We start from the raw sequence: 23614 nt of genomic DNA, 5'->3' as shown, positions 1-23614 counted from the left end.
GATATTCAGATTCAACTGGGGCAGTGATTTAGAGCTCAGGCTGCAGAGCCAGATGGTCTCAGGTGTACAACTTAAGCTTTCTGCCTCAACTTCTTTACCTGATAATAGAGCCAACAGTGCCTATTTCACAGTGTGTTGAATTATTTACTGCCTATAAAACACATGCATGAAGCCAGGCACTGATGGCTCATGCCTATAATCCTAGCTACTCAGGAGGCTGAGATCTGAGGGTTGTGGTTCAAAGGCAGCCTGGGTAGGAAAGTCCATGAGATTTTACAACTAATCACCAGCAAACTGGAAGCGGAGCTGTGAGTCAAAGTGGTAGAATATCACCTTTGAGCAGAAAATCTCAGGGACAGCGCATAGGCCCTGAGTTCAAGACCCATGACTGGCAAAATAAACCACTACCACCACCACCAATAAAAATCACCAAACAAAAAATCCACTTGCATTAGTACCTGTGGTATACAGTAAGGTTAATAAAGTTACCTGTGTGACTCTGCTTTATGCTCACCAATATATTTCACTTGCCAGTCTATTTTCCAAGCATGTTAAGGGTCCCTTAAGGAATGTTGCTTTCCATGAGAAATGTCATTCATTCAAATAATATAAAAACAACTGTGAGAATCACCTCTTCACCAGAGGATGTGCTGGGGAGAGGGGGGCGTGTACAGAGAATAATTCAGGGTCCCTGGCTGTAAGTGTTGGGAGATTGGTAAGGAAGCCATTATGGGGACATGGGACGGAACTCAGAGGCTGGATGTTAGAGGGGCTTCAGCAGGAAGCTACCAGTGGACAAGCCTTTAGGGCAACTGTACTTTGCTATGGAATGAGATGAGGAGAGCAGTATAGGAAAAGGGAAATCTGGGGGTGGGGATAGAATAGTGCTTAGACCAGCAAGTCTTCCTCTTGCTTGGAGGCATGCTCACAGACAGGTTGAGACCATGTTGGGGCCAGGCTAGATTCACAAGGGTGAGAAAAGTATGTATGTGGGGATCATAAAAAGAAAAATGACAGAATCAGGTTTATAAACTTTTAAAACATAGAAAAAACATAACAATATATAATGAAGGATTTCTAAAAACATAGGGCAATTTTAAGGGAGAGCAGGGGCAATTTTTTCATATTAATATTTAAAAGCTTTATCTTTTTATTCCAAAAAATAAAAGAGTAGGAAGAGACTATTAAGCTGTATATTTTTACAAAAAAAATTACTATCCTGAAGACATAGAGAACCTCTGCAAGTCAGGACAAACAGTACAATAAAAATTACAGACATGGGGGAGGGAAACGGGTACCAAGACATGTGAAAGGGTATCAATGTATGTGAATTAATGCACCTTCTATCTGGCAAATATCATGTAACCCTTTTACTAATTACAATAAAAAAATGGGCCAAAGACTTAAAGAGAGTCTTCTCTGAAGAAGAAACAAAAATGGCCTATAGACACATGAAGAAATGCTCAACATCTCTGGTCATAAAAGAAATGCAAATCAAAACAACTCGAAGATTCCACCTCACTCCAGCTAGAATGGCCAGGATCAGGAAAACGAATGACAACAGATGCTGGAGGGGATGTGGCCAGGAGGGATCACTACTACACTGTTGGTGGGAGTGCAAACTCGTTCAACCACTATGGAAAGCAGTGTGGCAGTGCCTCAAAAGGCTAAACATAGAACTCCCCTATGACCCAGCAATTCCACTACTTGGCATTTACCCAACCACCCAGAAACAAGGACATACTAAACCCACTAGCACAACAATGTTCATTGCAGCACTATTCACCATAGCAAAGATATGGAACCAACCTACATGTCCCTCAGTTGATGAGTGGATCAACAAGTTGTGGTATTTGTACACAATGGAATTCTATGCTGCTGTCAGAAAGAATGACATCGCCCCATTTGTTAGGAAATGGAAACTTAGAAAAAATCATATTAAGTGAAGTAAGCCAGACTCAAAGGAACTTAGGCTCAATGGTTTCCCTCATTTGTCATAATCAGTAGAAACCTTGGGCTCTACTAGCAGAGATTTGCAATAGAGCAAAATCTTGATACATAAGGACATATAATGTGAAGCTAATTGAAAGGACCTCCAGGATAGTGAATCAAAAGCCATATAATGAATGATTGTTGTTCTTAATGTACTATGTTGTCTCTCATCTCCTTTGCTGTCCCTTGGTTATCTCATATTGTTATAGTATCTCACTTTGTTATCTGATATATTGAATTTATTTGTATTTGGATATTTGAAATTTGATAGGGAAGGGAGGAAAACCAAGACGGGTGGGGGGTGTGGGGGGGGGAGGGAAACGGGTACCAAGACATGTGAAAGGGTATCAATGTATGTGAATTAATGCACCTTCTATCTGGCAAATATCATGTAACCCTTTTACTAATTACAAAAAAAATAAAAAAAATTACAGACAATAAATGTGCATCTGCTGAGCAAATCAATCCTAGAAGTAGTGAAGTTAACCAAATTGTTCCGATTCACTGACCGAAGGGAGTGCCTAAGGCAATTAAAGTGAAGCTTCATTGCTCTTACATTACTAATTATAGGGATGTCAGTCATGTAGGTCTTCTGAAGTTTTAATCTAAGCCTCACAATCATCCTGCTAAACACAGGGAAACAGATGATAGACAGACAGACAGACAGGCAGGCAGGCAGGCAGACAGACAGGGAGGCAGGCAGGCAGGCAAGCAAGCAGGCAGGCAGGCAGACAGACAGATAAAATAATCATTTCTGTATGCTGAAGCTAGGACTCAGAGAGGTAAGGCAACCTTCCCAGGTCACACAACCAATAAAGGGTAGTGTGAGTTTTCAGTAAATCCAAAATGCAGATCTTTTCAAAAGGCACAGGCCAGACTGGAATTCCCCAGTTTAGGAGGTATAAGTAGTCCTGGGCAAAGGATTGTCCTTTCGCTTTCTATTTTTCCCTGCTTTGATCTACCTCGATAAACAAATCTTTGGTGGGCTTCTACCAACAACAGAAGTACAGCCTATGCTAATGATACTATTTAATAAAGGGAACCTAGGAAGAGGAAGACAGAAGGAAGGCATCTTACAGGCAAAGTGACAACCCTGCCTCTTCCACCTTGACTTTGAGATGTTCTCGGTTCTCATGGAGGGAGCTGTTAAGGAGTACCAAACTAGAAATGCAAGAAGAAACACAGTGAGGGAGTAGGAGCTGCCATACCAGCTTAAGGACGCAGGCCACAAGGTGGCAGAGGAGGACAGGGCTGGGAGGGGCTTAGGAGGTGGCCATATCCCCAGAGCTTACAAAGTAGCACAAGCAGGGGAGAGGGGGAAGCTATGGAAGAAAGAGAAGGGGTGGAGGTGGGAGGTGCTGCAAGGCCCTGGACTGTGAGCCCACACAGCTGTCAAATGCAAAGCCACCAGAGTCAAGGGACTTTGTGTGAGAAGGCTAGGGCCTGCCAGTGTGGGCCATCTGTGTGGTCTCCACAGAGTCGGTAGAATTATAAACACAGGGCATGCAAGGCTGGGGAATAGAGATGCACCTGGCATCATGCTTGGACCTTCTGGTTGCCAGAGGAGACTGATCAGTGGGAATGCCATTTTCTAAACCAAAGGCCTACTTACTCTCCGATTGTTACACTTCAAAACTGTGTAGAATTTTTCAGTGGGCAAATTCTGTTTGGGAAGTGCTATGACAATGGCAGGAACATAGAAGTCAAATCCTTCGGCTATCACAATTTTGGCAAACACATAATCTCCAACCTGCAAAGGAGAACGCATTTCTTATCTCATAGAAAATATTAGTATAAGCTTATTTTAAGACAACCCCCAACTTGTGGGGGCAAGTGTGGATGCTAAAATTCAAATATAGGTTCTCAGATAAGAGTTTCAGAATTCTCTTTTTTCATTGTTTTTCTTTTCCATTTATTTTCTTTGCCACTTTCCATTTCCTCCTCCCTCCTTCTTTTTCTCCCTCCCTCCTTTCCAACTCCCTCTTTTCTTTCTTTCTTTTTTTTTTTTTTTTAAATAACCATCATTAGGTATTTGAACTCAGGGCCTTGTGCTTATTAGGCTATTGCTTCTTTACTTGAAGAGCACACACGCAAGTCTCACACCTGGAATTCTCTGATCAGTTTGGGGAGGCCTCATTTTGGTAGGACTTTGACAACTGATAAGGGTCCAAGGGTAGCCAGCAAGATGGTTAGGGTTCCGAAAGTTATCCTACAATCACTGAAAGGACTGAAGAAACTGCCTAGGATGTTTGACCTAATGGGACATGAACCGTGTATCCATGTATGTCAGAGGACTGTCATTCAGACAAAAGAAAGGAACAAATTTGGTTGATGTTGCTCCAGACATAGATTCTATGGCTACAAGGGACTTGTAGCAGGAAGAAAATCTTTCAAAGGGGTGAACAAGAACTGCTGGGCATTTGTCGATGACAAGGAAGAATATACCAAGGTGTGCCATAGATCTGGCTGGGGACATAGGAACATATAACCAAGGCTAATTTCTGTGATTTCTCCTGGCTCACACTTACGCAAGAAACATAGCAATGATGCTTTACAGGGCTTTCTCTCTACTCTCTGGCTTTGATGCCTTAACAGTGCAAGAGGATGTGCCAGGCATAGTGTTGCTTTCACGAATTTTTAGAGTAGATGAGAACATATTGGTCTGGTTCATCTGTGGAGCGCACACAGGAAACTGGTATTGCAGCTTGATGTCAATACTGCCCATTATCCTTGCTACTTTAATATCATGTGATCTTCATGCCTCAGGAAGCAAAGCAACTCCCTTCCCCTAACCTTTTATTGTCTTGTAAAGTGACAAGTGCCACAAAGTGTGATGTAAATCAATCTGCCTAAAATAGGTAGGTGGTAGGGATCAGTCATGAGCACATAAATGGCCCAGGTGACAGGGCCCAGAAACACTGAGCCCTGGCTCTTCCTGTAAGAGGCTATCTGGCCTCAAAAAGGGCCACATAGTGGCCTGTCATGCTCTGTTATCCCAAATCCCATAAGTGTTAAAACCGGGGGGGGGGGGGGGGCCCAGCAAGTACCTGCAGAGGTGGACAAGGCATGGCACCTCCAATAGGTGTGATGAAGCAGACAGGCACAACCTGGGTATCTCCATACTTGAATTCTACTAGTGCTTGGCTAGCACTCAGACTCTTCTTCACAACCCCTGACAAGAATCAAAGAAAACGTAAAATGTAAAGATAGCCTTAAGGCTTGCCCCATCCTACCATCTGTTTAAATCAGCATACCCTTGTGATCTAAGAAGTAAGGCTGGATTTAGTCTGATTTCTACTGAGGTTAAACAATGCCGAATGGAGCAGTGACGCTCTGGTCTGGAGCCCCCTATCTAGCTGGAATATTCTTCTGAGAAACTGAGATCTTATTCCTTTACATTCTGTTTTTATTTAATTATTTTAGCTTTATTTCTTCACATAAAGACAGAAATAGATGGTAAATTTTTTAATGATGAAATATAAAGGAAATAGGAACTCCCATCCAAAGCAGCTTAAATGTTTCAGATGTAATACCGAGTACTGGAAAAATGCAAAAGTAATTAGGCTGAACATATCCTTTGGAGTTTTGTAAAACATATACTCCCAAAACCCCAAGAAGCTTGGCTTTTAGTTTTATACTCAAAGAGAATTTATATATAATTTTTCTTTGGTTATATAATAATTATTAATCTAATTGATATTATATATACATATATACCAGAAGATAAATCTCCAAATCGATTATATACTTATATGTAATTTATATAACAATATACAGTTTACTGTAATAAATGATAACAGGAAAAGTAAATATCCAACATGTTAAGATTCACATCTCTTGTCATTTATCTACATTGACATTTATCTTTCCATTAATAAAGGATTCTAAATTTTAAACCCAATTAATGAGACATTTTGACACTGGACACTTCCGGGACAGTGACAGCTGCTTGCTGACTCCCACGCAGAGACAGAAATGTGCTCCCTGGCTCACACATTTGCTTGGCAAAGCCCCATGTCCTTTTATGTGGCAAAGAAGCAGCTGTTGATTTTCACGTTGCTCCATTGTCTGTTGTTTTAAATGGCTAATATAGTGGAAATTTTTTTTTTTTTGCAACACACATACAAAAGCCAGCTTTCCACTGTATTTTTCTTATTCAACTAAAGTGTTTAATTTGGTAATCTTTACACATGATTCACATATTTTCTACCATAAAATAATATTATTTGCCCTTTTAAGATGAATAAAATCAATGTCATCTTTTAGGAAGAGTTTCTGCTGTGAAAATAGAAACCCCATCTCTTAACCGAGGAGAAGAATCCTCATAACCTATATCCCCCTTTGAGTCCTGAACCCCTCACTCAGCTTAGAGGTAAGAATCTGGGAGGCTAAGACGTTCACATAGGTTTGTGCAGCTTACTTGAATCCTTAGCCTTGAAGATTTAGCAGTGTCAGGTGTTAAACCTGCTTAGTAGCTTTTGGCTCAAATGTCCAAATTTGCTTTTCCTCTTTTCCCTCTCTCCCCCTCCCACCACCCTCCCTCCCTTCTTCCCTTCTTCCCTTTCTTTTTCTCCTTCTTTCTTTTCCTCCCTTCCTTCCTTTAGACAAAGGCTCTAAAGCGTTGGAATGTTTTGGTATGTTTTAATGGCCTCATTTTCTTCCAGTTCTGTTTTCTTCTTTAGTATCTGCACAGGTAGGTATAGCATCTTACATTGTATCTTCAAAACCAGCCTTGAGCTGGGAACAGTGGCTGACCTCTGTAATCCTAGCTACCTGGGAGGCTGAGATGGAAAGAATCACAGTTTGAGTCAGCCTGGGCTTTATCTCAACCACTCGCTGCGGTGGTACACCTCTGTCATTTCAGCTACATGGGAATCTTAGGAGGGCTGTACTCCAGGCCACCTTGGGCATAAACGCATGCATGACCCTATATTTAAAACATAAAGCAAATGCTATGGAAGGGCATGGCCCAAGTGGTAGAGTTCAAACAAACACTAATATCTCTCCTCTCCCTCTCTCTCTCTCTCTCCTCTCCCTCTCTCTCTCTCTCTCCTCTCTCTCTCTCTCTCTCTCTCTCTCTCTCTCTCTCTCTCTCTCTCTCTCTCTCTCTCTTCTCTCTCTCCTCTCTCTCTCTCTCTTCTCTCTCTCTCTCTCCTCTCTCTCTTCTCTCTCTCTCTCTCCTCTCTCTCTTCTCTCTCTCTCTCTCCTCTCTCTCCCTCTCTCTCCTCTCTCTCTCTCTCTCTCTCTCTCTCTCTCTCTCTCTCTCTCTCTCTCTCTCTCTCTCTCTCTCTCTCTCTCTCTCTCTCTCTCTCTCTCTCTCTCTCTCTCTCTCTCTCTCTCTCTCTCTCTCTCTCTCTCTCTCTCTCTCTCTCTCTCTCTCTCTTTCTGCTCTTTGTTTACTCTGGGGAGCTAGAGGACAAAGGATTTTCTACCATTTCTTCTGTATGGTTCAAGTTCAGCTTTAATATTAGGCTTCTCTCACACTAGTTTTCCTGCTCTCCATGTCAGAGAGCCATGTTCCTAGCTCTGAAATCCCTCTGAGAACTGTTTCAGGCCTCTGTGAGTAACAAGCAGAAGAGCCTTTGCTATTTCCCTTCTTACCAGAAAGCCCAGGCACTTTTTCTGGGTAGCAGTTAGCTCTCTTGCTCAGCCCCGAAGTCAGTTGAGGAAAACACTTCCTTTGATGCTCCCACTTAGTGGTCAGGAGATTGGAAGATAGTCAAGTAGACAGTGTAAGTAATTTTGTTTGGCGAAAGGTCCATACATAGCTCTGAATCTTTGTTCCAAGCAGGAATTTCAGGCTAGGGACTGGGTATTATTTTACTTTTGGCTCTAAGCATTTTCCAGTATTCACAGCCCAACTTAAATCCCACCTTTTCAAAACTGTTCCAGCACAGCATCCTTCCACCTGCCTATCTCTACTGCAGTGTCATCATACACTTGGGTCACCTAGTTCTCTTTAGTCTCAAAGGTTTGCTTTTGGAGCCAATTGGGCTAATTTTTTTCTCTGCCTTGCTGTTAAGGGTTAGTTGTTTTGCCAGTACTGGGGCTTAATTCAGGGCCTGGTTGCTGTCCCTTAGCTTTTTCACTCAAGGGTGGTACTCAATCACTTTAGCATAGCTTCATTTCTTGCCTTTTAGTGGCTAATTGGAGATAAGAGTCTTCTGGACTTTCTTGTCCAGGCTGGCTTTGCACTTAGATCCTCAGATCTCAGACTTCTGAGTAGCTAGGATCAGAAGTGTGAGTCACAGATACCTGACACTGACAATATAGCAACAGTACCTACCCATACATCCCAGGAATTGTTGATGTCCTAAAGCTACATGTGATCAGGGAAGTGCTGCACTGGTTGGGTGTAATTAATCAGAAATCTTATGAAGGTTCTAATAGTTTACCTTTTTTTTTGCCAGTCCTGAGGCTTGAACTCAGGGCCTGGGCACTGTCCTTGCTCAAGGCTAGCACTCTGCCACTTGATCCACAGCACCATTTCTGACTTTTTCTGTGTATGTATGTGGTTCCAGCAGGGCTTCATGTATGCTAGGTGAGCATGCTACCACTAGGCCATGCTCCTGGCCCCTAATAGTTTACGTTTCTATTTAGAAAGGAGGGAAAAATAGGGGCCAGGAGTTTGGCCTAGTGGTAGAGTGCTTGCCTAGCATGCACGAAGACCCAGGTTTGATTCCTCGGTACCACATAGATAGCAAAAAGCCGGAAGTGGTGCTGAGGCTCAAGTGACAGAGTGCTAGCCTTGAGAAAGTCCAAGGACAGTGCTCAAGCCCTGAGCCCAAGCCCAGGACTGGCAAAAAAAAAAAGAAAAAAGAAAGGAGGGAAAAATAATATTAAAAAACAAAGTGACTTCTATCAAATGGCTAGTGCAGATAAGGAGGCAGAATTAATATAAATGAAAACTTAGGCTTTTCTGATCCTAAATGTATATGGAGAGATTTGATTCTTCCTTTTCCTCTCATCCTATCTTGTTCCTATGGCTTAGGGTAGAAGTCACCAAGTTTCCTGAGGATAAGAGCTTCTTTTCACTGAACAACAGGAAGGAAAACTCAGTACCCACTATGTAATCTAATCAAGTTTGTTTTTTTTTAAAAAATTTTGTCACTCATGGGGCTTGAACTCTTGGCGTGGGCATTGTCCCTGGGCTCTTCAGCTCAAGCCTAGTGCTCTAGCCCTTGAGCCACAGCACCACTTCCGGTTTTCTGATGGTTAATTGGAGTCTCATAGACTCTAGCCCGTGCCCAGGCTGGCTTTGAACTTCAATCCTCAGATTTCAGCCTCCTGAGTAACTAGGATTTACAGGTGTGAGCCACCAGTACCCAGCTCTAATCAGGTTTTGAAATGTACCTTTCTTTTCACCTATCAGCAAGCTAAGCTAGTGATCAACTTGTCACTTCTATTCCAGATAAGGTAGTGTCCCTAGGTAATTTATACTTATCCTTATAACAGATGTGATCACATGGAAATTGCTGCTAAGATGCCAACGTTGGCAGCAACAGCCATCTTTGCTCTAGTGTAGAGCTGGCTTCAAGCAATAGACACTCATTTGTAGCTACTCCAATGGTGTCTTTTAAATCATTTTAACTAGGCATGCTTAAGAGGTTTTGAACAAGTTACCAGAAAAGAGGTAACTAAATGAATTGTGTTCTGCCAAACTCTATTCAGTACCTTTTTTACAGGAAGGAGAAAAATTAAAGACACACTGTGATCATGATATTTAAATTAATGTGTGGTCAGAATGATATTCAGTGTCTGTAGCTGGGATGTCATGTGAGTGACATCACTCAGGTGGTTTTCGGGCCTGGGATGTATTAATTGAATCTAACTCAGGTTGAATAAGACCATCATAGGACTAGTCTTACTGGTAATATTATGACAGGTTATAGAAAAGGCCAAATCATTATTCTAGATTAAAGACATACTAAACAAATGCTATCCCTGATTCCAGATTAAGAGGAAAGAAATGCTACAAAGGCCATTATGGGACAATTAACAGAGACAAAATATATAGGTTAGGTGAAAATACTATAATAATGTTAAATTTTCTAGTTTTTTGTTGTTGTTCTTATTCTCGAGAGATAATCTTTCATATATTAAGCGTTAAATGGGCATGATAAATGTTACACAACATATAAAAGATGAGAAAAATAATGTGCATGATATGTATGCCTGTAAGGAAAAGGAAGAGAAATGAAAGAGAGAGAGTGAGAGAGAGAGACAGAGAATGAGTAAGCTTTTCTAATATTTTCTGTTGGCCTCTCATAGGCACCTGCAGTTTGTATCTCAGGCATATTTCTGTGTCTGCAGTGACACCCTAACCTACCTGCTCCCACTCCACCCAGCAATAGATTTTGAACTCCTAAGTAGGGCTGCATTTCTCTCCACTTGAAATGTGGCTTCCTAAGGCCCTGAGACTAAAATTTCATCTCCTTAATATGACTTGTTATGCATGGCTTAATGTTTAGCTCTCTGAATTGCTTTGTTACTTTCTATTTTACTTGTATTATTTATTCACTTTGAATAAAGATATTTGACACTTATTTTTATTACCCACAGTTCTTTTCATAACTCTGTTTCCTGCTGAACTACACCTAGCTGATTCTTTCAGGAGCCTCATACCGCAGGTCAAACCTCTTAGGTTTAGTCAGAATGGCTCTTCTAGCATGCCAGTGCACTCCAGCTTCAGATCTTAGCATTGCTGTTCTCTCCCCCTAAAATTTTCTTCCCCTAGATAATCCATTATGTACAGCTCCTTCTTTAAGTTCTTATGTCACACTCCCCAGGAGCACTCCTTTACCTATCATAATTAGAATTACAATTTTCACCTTGACATTCTCATCTCCTTTGTGGCTTGATTTTTCCCTATTGTACTCTATCTGATACATTACATATCTGTACTCACTTATTTGGTTACTTATCTATCTTCCTTTATAATACATAACTTCTATAAAGACAATTATATATAATTACATTGTTATGCTGGTCCTAGGGCTTGAACTCAGGATCTGGGGGCTAGTCTTTGAGTTTTTATGCTCAAGGCTAGTGCTCTACCACTTCAGTCACAGCTACCATTGCTCCATGTATAGCTTGCCTTTTTTTCTTTCTTTCCTTTTTTAACCAGTTAATTGGACAAAAGAGTCTCACAGACTTTCCTGCCAGGGCTGGGTTCAAACCACAACTACTTCAAATCTCATCCTTCTGGCTAGATAAGATTATAGGCATGTACCACTGGCACCTGGCTTTATGATAGATAGAATATATATTATACAATATATAGTGTATATAGTATATAATATATACGATATCTAATATATAGTATATATTAGGCTATATTATAATATATTATAACATACATAATATATAATAATATATTATATATAATTAATAAGTTTTGATTTAAAAATTTGTCTAAGATTAAAATATATCTTCTGGATTTTTTTTGCATTATATATGAGGAAAAAGCCTATAATCATTTTGAGAAGTGGGATAATATAACCCTAGAATGTCAATAGTATAAGTAAGGCACAGGAGGAAATGAATCTCACAAAATGAAAAAAACCTACCTGGAAAATAAAGACCATTTTCAGCACATCGTGCAATGACTTTGTGGCCTTTGAGAGTATCAACTTTTTTTGGTTTTCTTTTCTTTGTTGGATTTACTTGTGATTTTTGTTGCTGAAAAAGACAAACAGTAATCACTACTGAGAGACAATCCATGCACACAGCAAAAATTATTTTCTATTTTTTTTGTTGGTTGTAGGACTTGAATTCAGAGCCTGGGTGCTGTCGCTGAGATTTTTCTCTCAGGACTAGTGCTCAACCACTTTGAGCCACAGCACTTTGGTTTTCTGATGGTTAATTGGAGACAAGAGCCTCACAGATTTTTCTTCCTGGGGTCATTTGAACTGTGATACTCATATCTCAGCCCCCTGAATAGCCAAGATTATAGGTGTGAGCCACTGGCACATAGTTAACATAGTAAAAATTCTAAGCAGTCAGTACTGAGATTCCTACAGAACTTACATATGCTAGAACTTGGAACAGGCTGCTCTGTGCTAATGAAAAATTACCCTTTTGGTAAGGATAGTTTCTATATACCACAATTTTTATACTTAGCTCAAGGTGAAAGAAGAAATGGATAACAAATAGAAGAAAAGATTTAAAGAAAATCTAACTGCAACTAGAATTCCTGAAACTTTCAAAGCTGGAGAACAAAAATGATTTCAGAACCATGACCTGTGTTACTGCTTTGCTACAACTGTGAGAGATAAATAGACCCTTCACCAGGAAAGTCAGTTATCAGTGAGAAACTGAGACAGACAACTATGGGAGTACAGCAATTTACACTCCACCTCTAAGGACAACACAGAAAGAATGGCTAATGGATACATTCTCCTTATTCCCCATACCTCCTAGTTGAAATAACAGTAGATGCTAGAAGACAGTGGGTAATGCTTTCAGAGTTTTCAATGACATTTTTGACCCAGGAATTGATAACTCTAGCATTAAAGGACAAAGTAAAGACATTTCTGCCTATTCCCTCAGCTGAAACTTTCTCTTCCCAGTCATCATGTCTTAGAAAGTTACTTGAAAACATAACTCCAGCAAAATGGAAGGTTAATGCAAGAAAGAGAAATATATAAAATCTAGAAAGTTAGATTCATCCAAAGAAAGCAGGGAAGAGAAATCTCAAGATAATGTCTGTGTACAGGCCATAAATAGCAGAAATCTCCCAGGAATAGGGAGGAAATAGAAATCCTGCAAATAGGGTGTAAGATATACAGAGTTAAATCCCTCAAAAATAGTCCTAGAAATACATACATGTATCAAAAGCATGCATAGATAAATAAACATACTTCAAAACCAAAACAAAATTGCAGCAACATCTAAAATACCAAGAGAGAAAATCCTTTGCATTCATGCTATAAATAGTTTTCAATTGACCTACATATCACACAAGACCTTCAAAAGCACCATGCACTTCTTTTTTTCATATATTTTTTGTAATTAATAGAAGGGTTACATTATATTCACCATATAGAAGGTACATTACTTCACAAATATTGATACCCTTTCTCATGTCATGGTCCCCATTTCCCTTCCCCCACTCCCCCCCCCCCGCTCATCTTGATTTCCCCCCTTCCCTGTCCTCTTTCAAATAACCAATTAAGCATATATAAAATATATCAGATAACAAGGTGAAATATTGTAACAATATGAGATAACCAAGGGACAGCAAAAGAGATGACAGATAACATAGTACATTAAGGACAACAATCACTCATTATATGGCTTTTGTTTCCTTATCCTGGAGATCCTTTCATTTAGCATCATACTGTATGGCCTTATATATCTAGGTTTTGCTCTATTGTGAATCTCTGCTAGGAGAGCCCAAGGTTTCTACTGATTATGACAAATGAGGGAAACCATTGAGTCTATGTTCCCTTGAGTCTGGCTTACTTCACTTAGTATGATTTTTTTCTAAGTCTTTCCATTTCCTTACAAATGGGGCAATATTGTTCTTTCTGACAGCAGCATAGAATTCCATTGTATATTCTTGTTGATCCACTATCAACTGAGGGACATCTAGGTTGGTTCCATATCTTTGCTATGGTAAATAGTGCTAGTGGATTTAGTATGTCCCTGTTTCTGGATGATTGGGTAAATGTGAAGTAGTGGAATTGCTGGGTCATAGGGGAGTTCTATATTTAGTCTTTTGAGGCACTGCCACACTGCTTTCCATAGTGGTTGAAGGAGTTTGCACTCCCACCAACAGTGTAGTAGGGATTCCTCTTGGCCCAGCATCTGTTGTTATTAGATTTCTTGATCCTGGCCATTCTAACTGGAGTGAGGTGGAATCTTAGAGTTGTTTTGATTTGCATTTCTTTTATGACCAGAGATGTTGAGCATTTCTTCATGTGTCCATAGGCCATTTTTGTTTCTTCTTCAGAGAAGACTCTCTTTAAGTCCTTGACCCATCTTTTAATGGGATGGTTGTTACTTTGGAGATTAGTTTTGGGGTGATTCAATTTTTTGAGCTGTTGATATATTTTGGATATGAGGCCTTTGTTAGTGAAGATCTTCTCCCACTCTGTAGGCTTTCTAGTTAATTTACTAGCTATGTCCTTTGCCATACAAAAGCTCTGCAGATTAATGCAGTCCCATTTATCCAGCCTTTCTCTTATTTGCTGTGATTCTTGGTCCTTATTAAGAAAGTTTCAACCTGTGCCAAGGAGACCTAGTGTATCTCCTATTCCTTCTTGTAAAGTTTTCAATGTATCGGCTTTTACCTCGAGGTCTTTGATCCATTTGGAGTTAATCCTAGTGCAAGGTGACAAAGAAGGATCCAACTTTAGTTTTCTGCAGGTGCTTAACCAGTTCTGCCAGCACCACTTGTTGAAGAGGCTGTCTTTCTTCCATTCTATTTTTTTTTGCTCCCTTATCAAAGATTAGGTGGCTATAGGTCTGTGGTTTAATATCTGGGTCCTCAGTTCTATTCCATTGGTCTTCAGGCCTGTTCTTGTGCCAGTAACAAGCTGTTTTGGGCACTATAGCTCTGTAATAGAGTCTAAAGTTTGGTATTGAAATTCCTCCTGTGCTGTTCTTTCTGCTAAGAAGTGTTTTTGCTATACGGGGTCTTTTATTGTTTCATATGAAACTTTGGATTGCCTCTTCTATTTCTTTAAAGAATGACATTGGGATATTGATGGGTATTGTGTTGAATTTGTAGATAGCCCTTGGCAAGATTGTCATTTTCACGATGTTAATTCTTCCAATCCAGGAGGAGCATGGGAGGTTTTTCCATTTCCTCAGTCCTGCTTTAATTTCCTCTTTCAGGGTTTTAAAGTTTTCATCAAAAAGGTCCTTTACATTCTTAGTTAATTCCTAAGTACTTTATTTTTTTTGAGGCTATTGCAGAAGGCAGTTGATTTTTGAGGGTTAATTTTATACCCTGCTTCGTTTCCAAAGTTTTGAATCAGCTCAAGGAGCTTGGGAGTGGAGTCTATAGGGTTGTTTAAATACAGAATCATGTCATCTACAAAGAGGGAAAGTTTCACTTCCTCTTTCCCTATTTGGATCCCCCTTATGCTTGCTTTTTGCCTTATTGCTCTGGCTAGGAATTTTAATACTATGTTAAAGAGGAGTGGAGAGAGTGGGTATCCTTGTCTCGTTCCTGATTTTAGAAAGAATGGCTTTATCTTTTCGCCATTAAGTATAATGCTAGCTGAAGCATAATGTACTTCTAACTTATTATTTCCCCCAGTGTTAAACAATAGTTACGCAATTACAATAATGCAAACACTATTTTGTGAGCTTTTGGAAAAAAACCAACACTAACACAATGTTCTATGACAGGCAATGGTAGGGAATATCCATTCTATGGGTTATGTAAAGCCCTCAGAATCATTTAATATATGATGGGACAGACAGACATGCTTCTCATCAGCTTCTCACAGCCATTTTTCTCTACTGATAATTTTTATGGCCCTGAAATAAAGCTACAAATATCCAAATAACCTTTGGCAGGAAAAATCTATTGTTTAAATATTAAAAAATCACTAAATACAGAAATAAAAGAGTATGAATAGAAAAATATAAAAATATTTTTTTGGCAATAGTGGGACTTGAACTCAGGGCCTGGGCACTGTCCCTGAGCTTCTTTTGCTCAAGGCTATCACTCTACCATTTAATTGACGGCACCACTACCAGCTTTTTCTGTTTGTGTGGTACTGAGGAATCAAACCCAGAGCTTCATGTACGCTAGGCAAGCATTCTACCACTAAGCCACATTCCCAGCCCCAAAGTAAATATTTCACAGAAGTTGTTTCTAGGGAGTGGAGTTGGGATGGGATGGCAGAAAAGGGACACTGTTATCACCAGCATGAGCTCCACTGACACATTTCAGTTGCTACCATATGAAGGAAGAATTATGATTAAATAAGTCTGTAAATCTGAGAAGAAATAGGTGGAAAAGGGATATCTGTCATTCTTGCTATGAGTGAATCAAAGTCCTAGACTCATGTGAACAGAAAAGACTCAAAACAACAGAGCAAAGGCTTTGAGCAATATATACCATTGCCCAAGTCCTAGATTAACTAGACTGAACCCTGAGTGATGCAGGCACAGGACAGACTCAAAGGGGATAGTCCAGCTTTATAAAACTGAACAGAAGCTGAGAGTGGTGTCTCAAGCCTGTAATCCTAGCTACTCAGGAGGCTGAAATCTGAGGATCAAGGTTCAAAGCCGCAAAGCCAGCCTGGGCACAAAAGGACCTGAGACTCTTATCTCCAATTAACCTCTAGAAAATGGGAGTGGAGCTTGGCGTAAGGGTAGTGTGTTAGCCTTGAGCTGAAGAGCTTAGGGACAGCGCCCAGGCAGAGTTCAAGCCCTATGACCCACACAAAAAGCAAAAACAAAAACAACTGAACTGACATAGGGATCACTACCATGATTTTAAAATATAAAAGAAATGCCTCCAGAACCTGAAGGCTAGCCAAGTTTCTCAAGAAAACAAAACAAAACAAAACAAAAAAGTCAAGCTTTCTCCACAGAACTCAAATTAAAGAATCTTAAAAACACAATAGTCAAATTTTCCATTACCCCCAGAAATGCAATTCAGAAAAGCAAAAGAAAAAATATATATAACCCAGATGGAATGATAAAGATTTTAAGTCAACAATTGCAGCCATACCCATAGCATGAAGGAAATGTAAATACTCTTGAAGTAAACAAGGTTTTTGTTTCCACAGAAAAAGTAGAAATTATTTAAAATTGAAATTTTATTAGTACAAAAACTTATGAAAAATACTCTTTTGAGGAATTGCCATACTGCTTTCCAGAGTGGTTGAACGAGTTTGCACTCCCACCAACAGTGTAGTAGTGATCCCTCCTGGCCACATCCCCTCCAGTATCTGTTGTTACTGGATTTCTTGATCATGGCCATTCTAACTGGAGTGATTTGGAACCTCAAAGTTGTTCTGATTTACATTTCTTTTATGGCCAGAGATTTTGAGCATTTCTTTATGTGTCTATAGATCATTTTTATTTCCTCTTCTGAGAAGTCTCTCGAAGTCTTTAGTCCACCTTTTAATGGGGTGATTGTTTCTTTGAGGATTTGTTTTTGAGAGATTCAATTTTTTAGCTATAGGTGTATTTAGATATGAGGCCCTTGTCTGTTGTATGGCTAGTGAAGATCTCCCACTCTGTGAGGTTTCTATTTAACATGCTAGCTACTTCCTTTGCTATACAGAAGCTCTGCAGTTTAATGCAGTCCCATTTGTCCAAACTTTCTTTAATCTGTTGTGTTTCTGGACCTTTATTAAGCAGATTTGATCCGTGCCACTCTTAGTGTATCTCCTATTCCTTCCTGTAAAGTTTTCAGTGTATTTGCTTTTACCTCAAGGTATTTGATCCATTTGGGATTAATTCTGGTATAGGGTGACATATAAGGATCCAGCTTTAGTTTTCTACAGGTGCTTAACCAATTCTGCCAGTACCCTTTGTTAAAGAGGCTGTCTTTCTTCCATGTTATTTTTTTTTTGCTCCCTTACTGAAGATTAGGTAGCCATAAGTCTGTGGGTTGATTTCTGAGACTTCAGTTCTATTCCATTGGTCCTCAGGCCTATTTTTGTGCCAGTACCGAGCTGTTTTGAAAGACTAAAGACAGAGCTCTGCTATGACCCAGCAATCCCACTCCTTGGCATTTACCTAAATGTCCAGAAACAGGACATGCTAAAGCCACTAGCACAATGATGTTCACTGCAGCATTATTTACCATAGCTAAGATATGGAACCAACCCAGATGCCACTCGGTAGCTGATTGGATCAAGAAGATGTGTACTTACACACAATGGAATTCTATGCTGCCATCAGAAAGAATGACGTCACCCCATTTGAAAGGAAATGGAAAGACTTGGAAAAAATCATATTAAGTGAAGTAAGCCAGACCCAAAGGAACATAGGCTCCATAGCATCTCTCATTTGTAATAATTGGTACACAGTTTTAGGGTCTATGCTTGATGACTGATCATTAATTATAAGACTTACTTTTCTTAAATTTCCCAAATCTTTCATTCCATAACAAGAAGTCCTTATTTCTAATTCCTAATCAATTTGTGGTTCAGATGATCTTTAAAATACAGTAAAAATGAAAGCTGGTTATTGGTAACTCATGCCACCTTGTGTGTGTGTTGAGTGTGTGTGTGTGTGTTTCCCCGCCCATCTTTAGGCTGTGTTCAGGAGCTGAGTGCTGACTTTAAGCTTTTATGCTCAAGGCTCTATCAGGTGAGCCACAGTTTCACTTTCAGCTGTTTGTGGTAGTGAATTGGAGATAAAGAGATTTTTATGGACTTTCTTGTCTAGGTTGGTTTTGAACCACAAACCTCAGATCTCAGCCTCCTGAGTAGCTGATTACAAGCACGAGCCATTGGTGCCCAGGGGTATAAACCTTTTTAAGGAATCTAGACAGCAAATTATAGTAAATGAACTTGAGAAAGGAGACATGAATTCAAAGCACTATAAAGTCAGTGATGTCTTTATCATATCTTTATCCTTTAGTGTTTCTTGGCCTGATCTCTTGGTAGCTCCAAACTTGGAAGTTGGGTACCAGGGTGCAGAGAGAAAAAAATAGAAGATGTCTTCTAGTTCTGGCCTGAAGACTAGGAAAAGGAACTCCTAACAGAAAGAATGCAGAAATCCTTCTTATCTCTTCCTTTTTCTCTATCTCCCCTCTTTCTTATACTCTCTCTCCTTTCTTTGTTTCTGTCTATCTCCATCTTTATCTCTCCACTGTTTCTGTCTCTATTGTCACTCTGTCTCTCCTCTCTATGTCTCTGCTTTTCTATGCCTTTCTACACATTAGTCCCTAAGAAATCCCATGGCACTGGCAGAATGCTGACAATATGTGTCGAGAGTAAGGTTAAGCATAGTCCTTTGTTTCTCCTCACCTCTTTCCCTCCTTTTCTTGGTCCAGATACAAATACAAATAAATAGAAGCATGCAACTAAACCGGGTCAAAAAGTGATCTTGGGAACTAGGACTTACTAAGAAAAATCTCATATTATTTAAAGGGAAGGTGAAGTATTATTCCCATAAAGATATGACATGGAAAGGAAAGTATTTATCTCCATGCTTCATGACAACACTAGCAAAACACGTGCAACATGTAAGAATTAAATGTATGGCTAAGTGGGGATTATTCAAGGAATATACAGTTGGATTAACATTCATATTGATAAAATGAAGAATATAAGCCATCTAGACACTGGTGTTTCAGGCCTTAGCCTCTCAGGTGGCTGAGATTTGAGGATTGCCATTCCAAGCCAGCCCTGGCAGGAAAGCCTGAGAGACTCTTAATTCCAGTTAAGAGTAAAACTGAAGTAGCACGGTGGTTCAAAGTGGTAGAGCACTATCCTTGAGGAAAAGAGCTAAGGAACAGCATCCTGGATCTAAGTTTAAGCCTTAGGACTCAAATGCACACACTCACACACATGGCACACACAGTCAAGTGTTGAAATAATTCAAAAGTCCATTAAGGAATGCATAAAATATGGCATATGGTAGGATCTTAGGTGCCCATTTATGTGTGAAATATATAGAAAAGGCAAATTTATAGAGACAGAAAATGATTAGTGGTCACTTAGAGCTGCGGTTATGACCAGAAGGTTGCGGGTGGCCATAAGGATAAAAATAATGTTCTAAAACTAGATTGTGGTAGTTGACAACTGTGTTAGATTTACTGCCAAACCACTGTTTCAAACAAGGTGAGTTTTATGGCAGATGATTTATAATTCTAAAATCCAGTTTTCTTTTGAAGATAAAGAATAGGTGGTCATTTATTTCTGGCTCACTCTAATATACAGCATGGTGCAAATAATGTGCTTAATATTATATGAATGAGCACAGATAAATATATAAAAGTGTTTCTGAACCTATACCGAACTACATTTCAAGCTCCAGTATCTACTCTTTTTCTTATCCATACATGTAAACAATGTATCTTAATCTTCCAGCCTTTGTCATTTCTCCTTTACCTACTTTCCCTCTTAAAACAATTTCAACAGGACTTATTGGTCTATTTTCACATGTGTAAACAGATTTTGTCCAACCTTTATCTTTTCTCTATTTTACTTCCTTATCTGAATCTACTTTGGGATAAAAAAATAAATCATAAAGACCTTTTATCCAAATTTCTATGCTGCAGAAACTGAGTTCTCATTCTTATGTTCCCCCTCCTTTCTTTATGTTATAAAGAAATTACTGAGTTCCTTAAAAAAAATTTACCTTCTGTCCCAGGTAGAATGCCCAGCAAAATCATTTTCAGATTCTCCTTTTTGAGGAATTCTCCATGGCCCAAAGCCCACTATAATATGTGATTCATGAGCATCTTGGTATCATCTTTCCTTTGTAGTACCCTAGCTGTACAACTATAGCTATATATTTGCAGTCTCATAGCTGTCATAAAGTATGCATTGACTGCTTTATGAGTTGGACTGAGGTCCCACTTGAGGAAGACTCTAATTTATGAAGCGGTTAACTATAAAAACTTAAGTAACTTTAGGAAGCCTGATCATCATTTGGCCCTAGGTAATTAATCAAGTTCAATACAATTTGGGTTCTGGTAATCAGTGGGCTCATTTCCATGGCAACTTGATCTAACTGGGTTCTGCTGAAGTCATCTGTCAGGACCTGCTTAGAGATGTTGTTCAGGTTCATGAAAAGAAGTGGGAATATGGTTTATTTCCTCAGAGATGAAAAATCTAGAAGGGCTGAAGCATTACTCTTCCTCAAGAATTTGGGGGAAATGGCTTATGTTGCTTGTAGCCTCTAAAGCCATGAGCAAAAATATACAATGTTTCTGATGCTCCCATTTAGCCAGAATTTCTTTGGAAATACAAATCAGTATGTCAAAGGGAATGGCCTAATATCATTTGTGGGCAGCAAATACGATCATCTTATTGCTGAATTTTCATCCAGAGGAAAAATCTAAGCTTTCTTGCTCGCGAGAGACTCAGAGATGACCTGCATTCTGCATTCTGACTTTGGACTAGATGACTGGAAAAAATAGGGCTACATGGTGCCCACTAGAATGTGTGACTTTGGGCAGTATCTCTGACCCATTCTTTTAAGGCTTTAGTTTTTACATATCCAAAAAGAAAGGACCACCTGAATAATCTGTAACTATTTCTAATTTTGTATTTCACTCCAAAGGTTCTGAATTCACACTCCTGAAAGACATATTAGGCCATGTAAATACAAAGGATACAAATATATTATCCCTGTTCATAGTTTCCAGAATAGGAAGGAATGTGTCAGCCAGAATGGTACATTTGAGTAGCATCCAAAGAGTTGTCCACCCCTAAAGTTTCCTATAGCAAGCAACTCAATCAACTCTCCATGGAAAGCATTCTAACTTGGTGAGATAATTTAGAATCTGAATATGCCAAGTTAAATCAGCTATTGCTTGAAGACCTCACTTTTATGTCAAGTTTAACTTTCGATATTGACACCAATATTCACATCAAAGACCAACTGGGCAGAGAGACGTCACTGAGGCCACCAGACAGTCTGACTTTAGATATCCATCAACCTGTTATTCTAAAAAGATGTCTACACTGAATCCAGAGAGCTTCCTCCTTTAAGTTTCATCAGCAAGCCAAGATCCATATTACCATCTATGCCTAGATACATTTAAAGTTCCATTTTACAATTCTCAATGAATGTGATCACATAATTTATTTAACTAGGCCTTTTTTATTTATGGATTCCAAATATTGATTCGTTCAATATCATAGCCAGAAGCTAACTGATGAGATTGCTTTTTACATGTTCAGAATGAAGTCAGCTGCCTAAAATAATCCAAGAGGCTTTTTTTCTCCCCCGCCTACCCCCGCCCCCCCACGGTTGCTCACTTCCCAGTTCATCTGATGTAGATGGGCCATTAGCTCTGTGGAGGCCTCCCCTGGCTGAACACAATGAATAGCAGCAATATATTCATTTGTAACACTGAAAATAAATGTCATTCTAAATGTATAAAAGAACCATGCATAAACCTGTAGGTTCATCCAAAGGACCAGAACAGATGTGGAAGTGATTTGTATCAGTAACTCCTATTTTCTCAGTTTTTTTCTCAACCAATGAAAGAATTCATTTCTGGCTGATCCCACCTGCATGCAGCTTTCTGGAAAGTTACTATGGACTTCTTAATGATCTATTTGTATCACAGCATGATCAATTCAGTCCCACCACAGGTAAAGCACAGTAGCAAAACAAGCCTAGTAGATCAGCCTTCATAAAATGGTTTTCCCCTACAGAAACAGAGCATGGGATTCCTAGGACAAATAGACGGCATTAGGGCATCTAGATACACCATCCCTTCAGCCATTAATAATGACAACTTCATTTCAGAAAGACGATACCCTACTGTTTTTGAATCTTGCAAGACTTTAGAGCTGCTGTACAAGCTGTGCCAGAGAACAGCCTCCAGTGCTGTTTCTTGTCTGCCCTCTCTCACCTATACACACATAAAAAGCATAAAAAAACCACCAGGTTTCCAAAAGAAATCCATACAGAATGAGAGAATTAGAAGAAAAAGAGAGGAGAAATTCTGGCCTTTAAATAAGCTGCTGCATCTCTAGATTTAGGCAGAGGAAGATAGCTGCAAGCCAGTTTCAGTGAGATGTTGGATAAATGTGCCTCCAGTGGTAGAGATTCAGGTCTCCTGATGATTTGATATGGCCCTGATTATTAAATTCAGTGATTCTAACCCACTTCTTTGTCAGATTCCATCACAAGTGATGTATGGGAAGGCCCCAAACAGTGCTACTCTCCTTTGATCTGCTTCCTGTTTCAGAGTCATGTTCTAATGTACCCAAATGTTCGATACGCTAATCTTTTCTATTAGTTTATTATAATGTCCAAAGTATAATTTTTTTTTCCAGTCATGGGGCTTGAACTCAGGGCATGAGCACTGTCCTTGGGCTTTCTCAAGGCTAGTGCTCTACCACTAGAGCCACAGCACCACTTCCAGCTTTTTTCTCTGTATGTGGTACCGAGAAATTGAACCTGGGTCTTGCTGGCTTAAAAATTGTGTTAGAAAGTAGAACTAAATGATTTCCCTGCTCACAATCATTGAGTTCCACCATATCCTACCTTTCAACTATCTGGCAGCATTCCCAATAGGCCTCTGTCCATGTCTTGTCATTACTGTCAAGTAAAGTCTGTTGTAATTAAGATAAGGCACATAGGGTCAGTCTGTTGTGACCCTTTTCTCTCTAGCATTCCCAATCATGAGACCAGAAAATTTGTAACCGATCTCTATGAATAATTCAATTCCATTCATTAATGAGCAAGTCAGAAAACAGCCTGGAGCACTTTCTGCTCTGTTTTACCTCCCTCTTCCTCATGTAGATACTACCTAGGGACTCACGGAAGAGAAAGGATCTTAATGGAAATCAAGAGGAGGTATATTCTTGCCCAGCTTCTAGAATCCCTGGGGTGGGGGATGTTGGAGTAAATTAGATAGTCTCTACATGATATTATTTCCCAGAAAGTTTGCATTTTAACAGAAGGGCAAATATTGTGCCAAAGAAATGAAACTGTAAGTGGAATTTCCTGC

At 39.5% G+C, this 23614-nt stretch overlaps 1 protein-coding gene across 7 annotated transcripts in view; it reads right to left on the bottom strand.

The window, feature by feature from the left end:
- Vwa3b (von Willebrand factor A domain containing 3B) overlaps positions 1-23614 on the bottom strand; it is a 197238-nt gene that overhangs the window by 21846 nt on the left and 151778 nt on the right. For all 7 annotated transcript variants that reach the window (XM_090336461.1, XM_090336462.1, XM_090336458.1 and 4 more), the window contains 3 exons: positions 11562-11673; positions 5040-5164; positions 3605-3742 (listed from right to left, as the gene is read on the bottom strand). In XM_090336461.1, the coding sequence (XP_090192587.1) occupies positions 3605-3742; positions 5040-5164; positions 11562-11673 (375 nt within the window). The remainder of the gene's footprint in view (positions 1-3604; positions 3743-5039; positions 5165-11561; positions 11674-23614) is intronic.

The sequence above is a fragment of the Megascapheus bottae genome, chromosome 7, assembly GCF_031878675.1.
Source record: "Megascapheus bottae isolate mThoBot1 chromosome 7, mThoBot2.hap1, whole genome shotgun sequence".
Taxonomy (NCBI): domain Eukaryota; kingdom Metazoa; phylum Chordata; class Mammalia; order Rodentia; family Geomyidae; genus Megascapheus; species Megascapheus bottae.
Note: the sequence above shows the minus strand (reverse complement) of the source record. Positions and strands in the feature narration are given on the sequence as shown.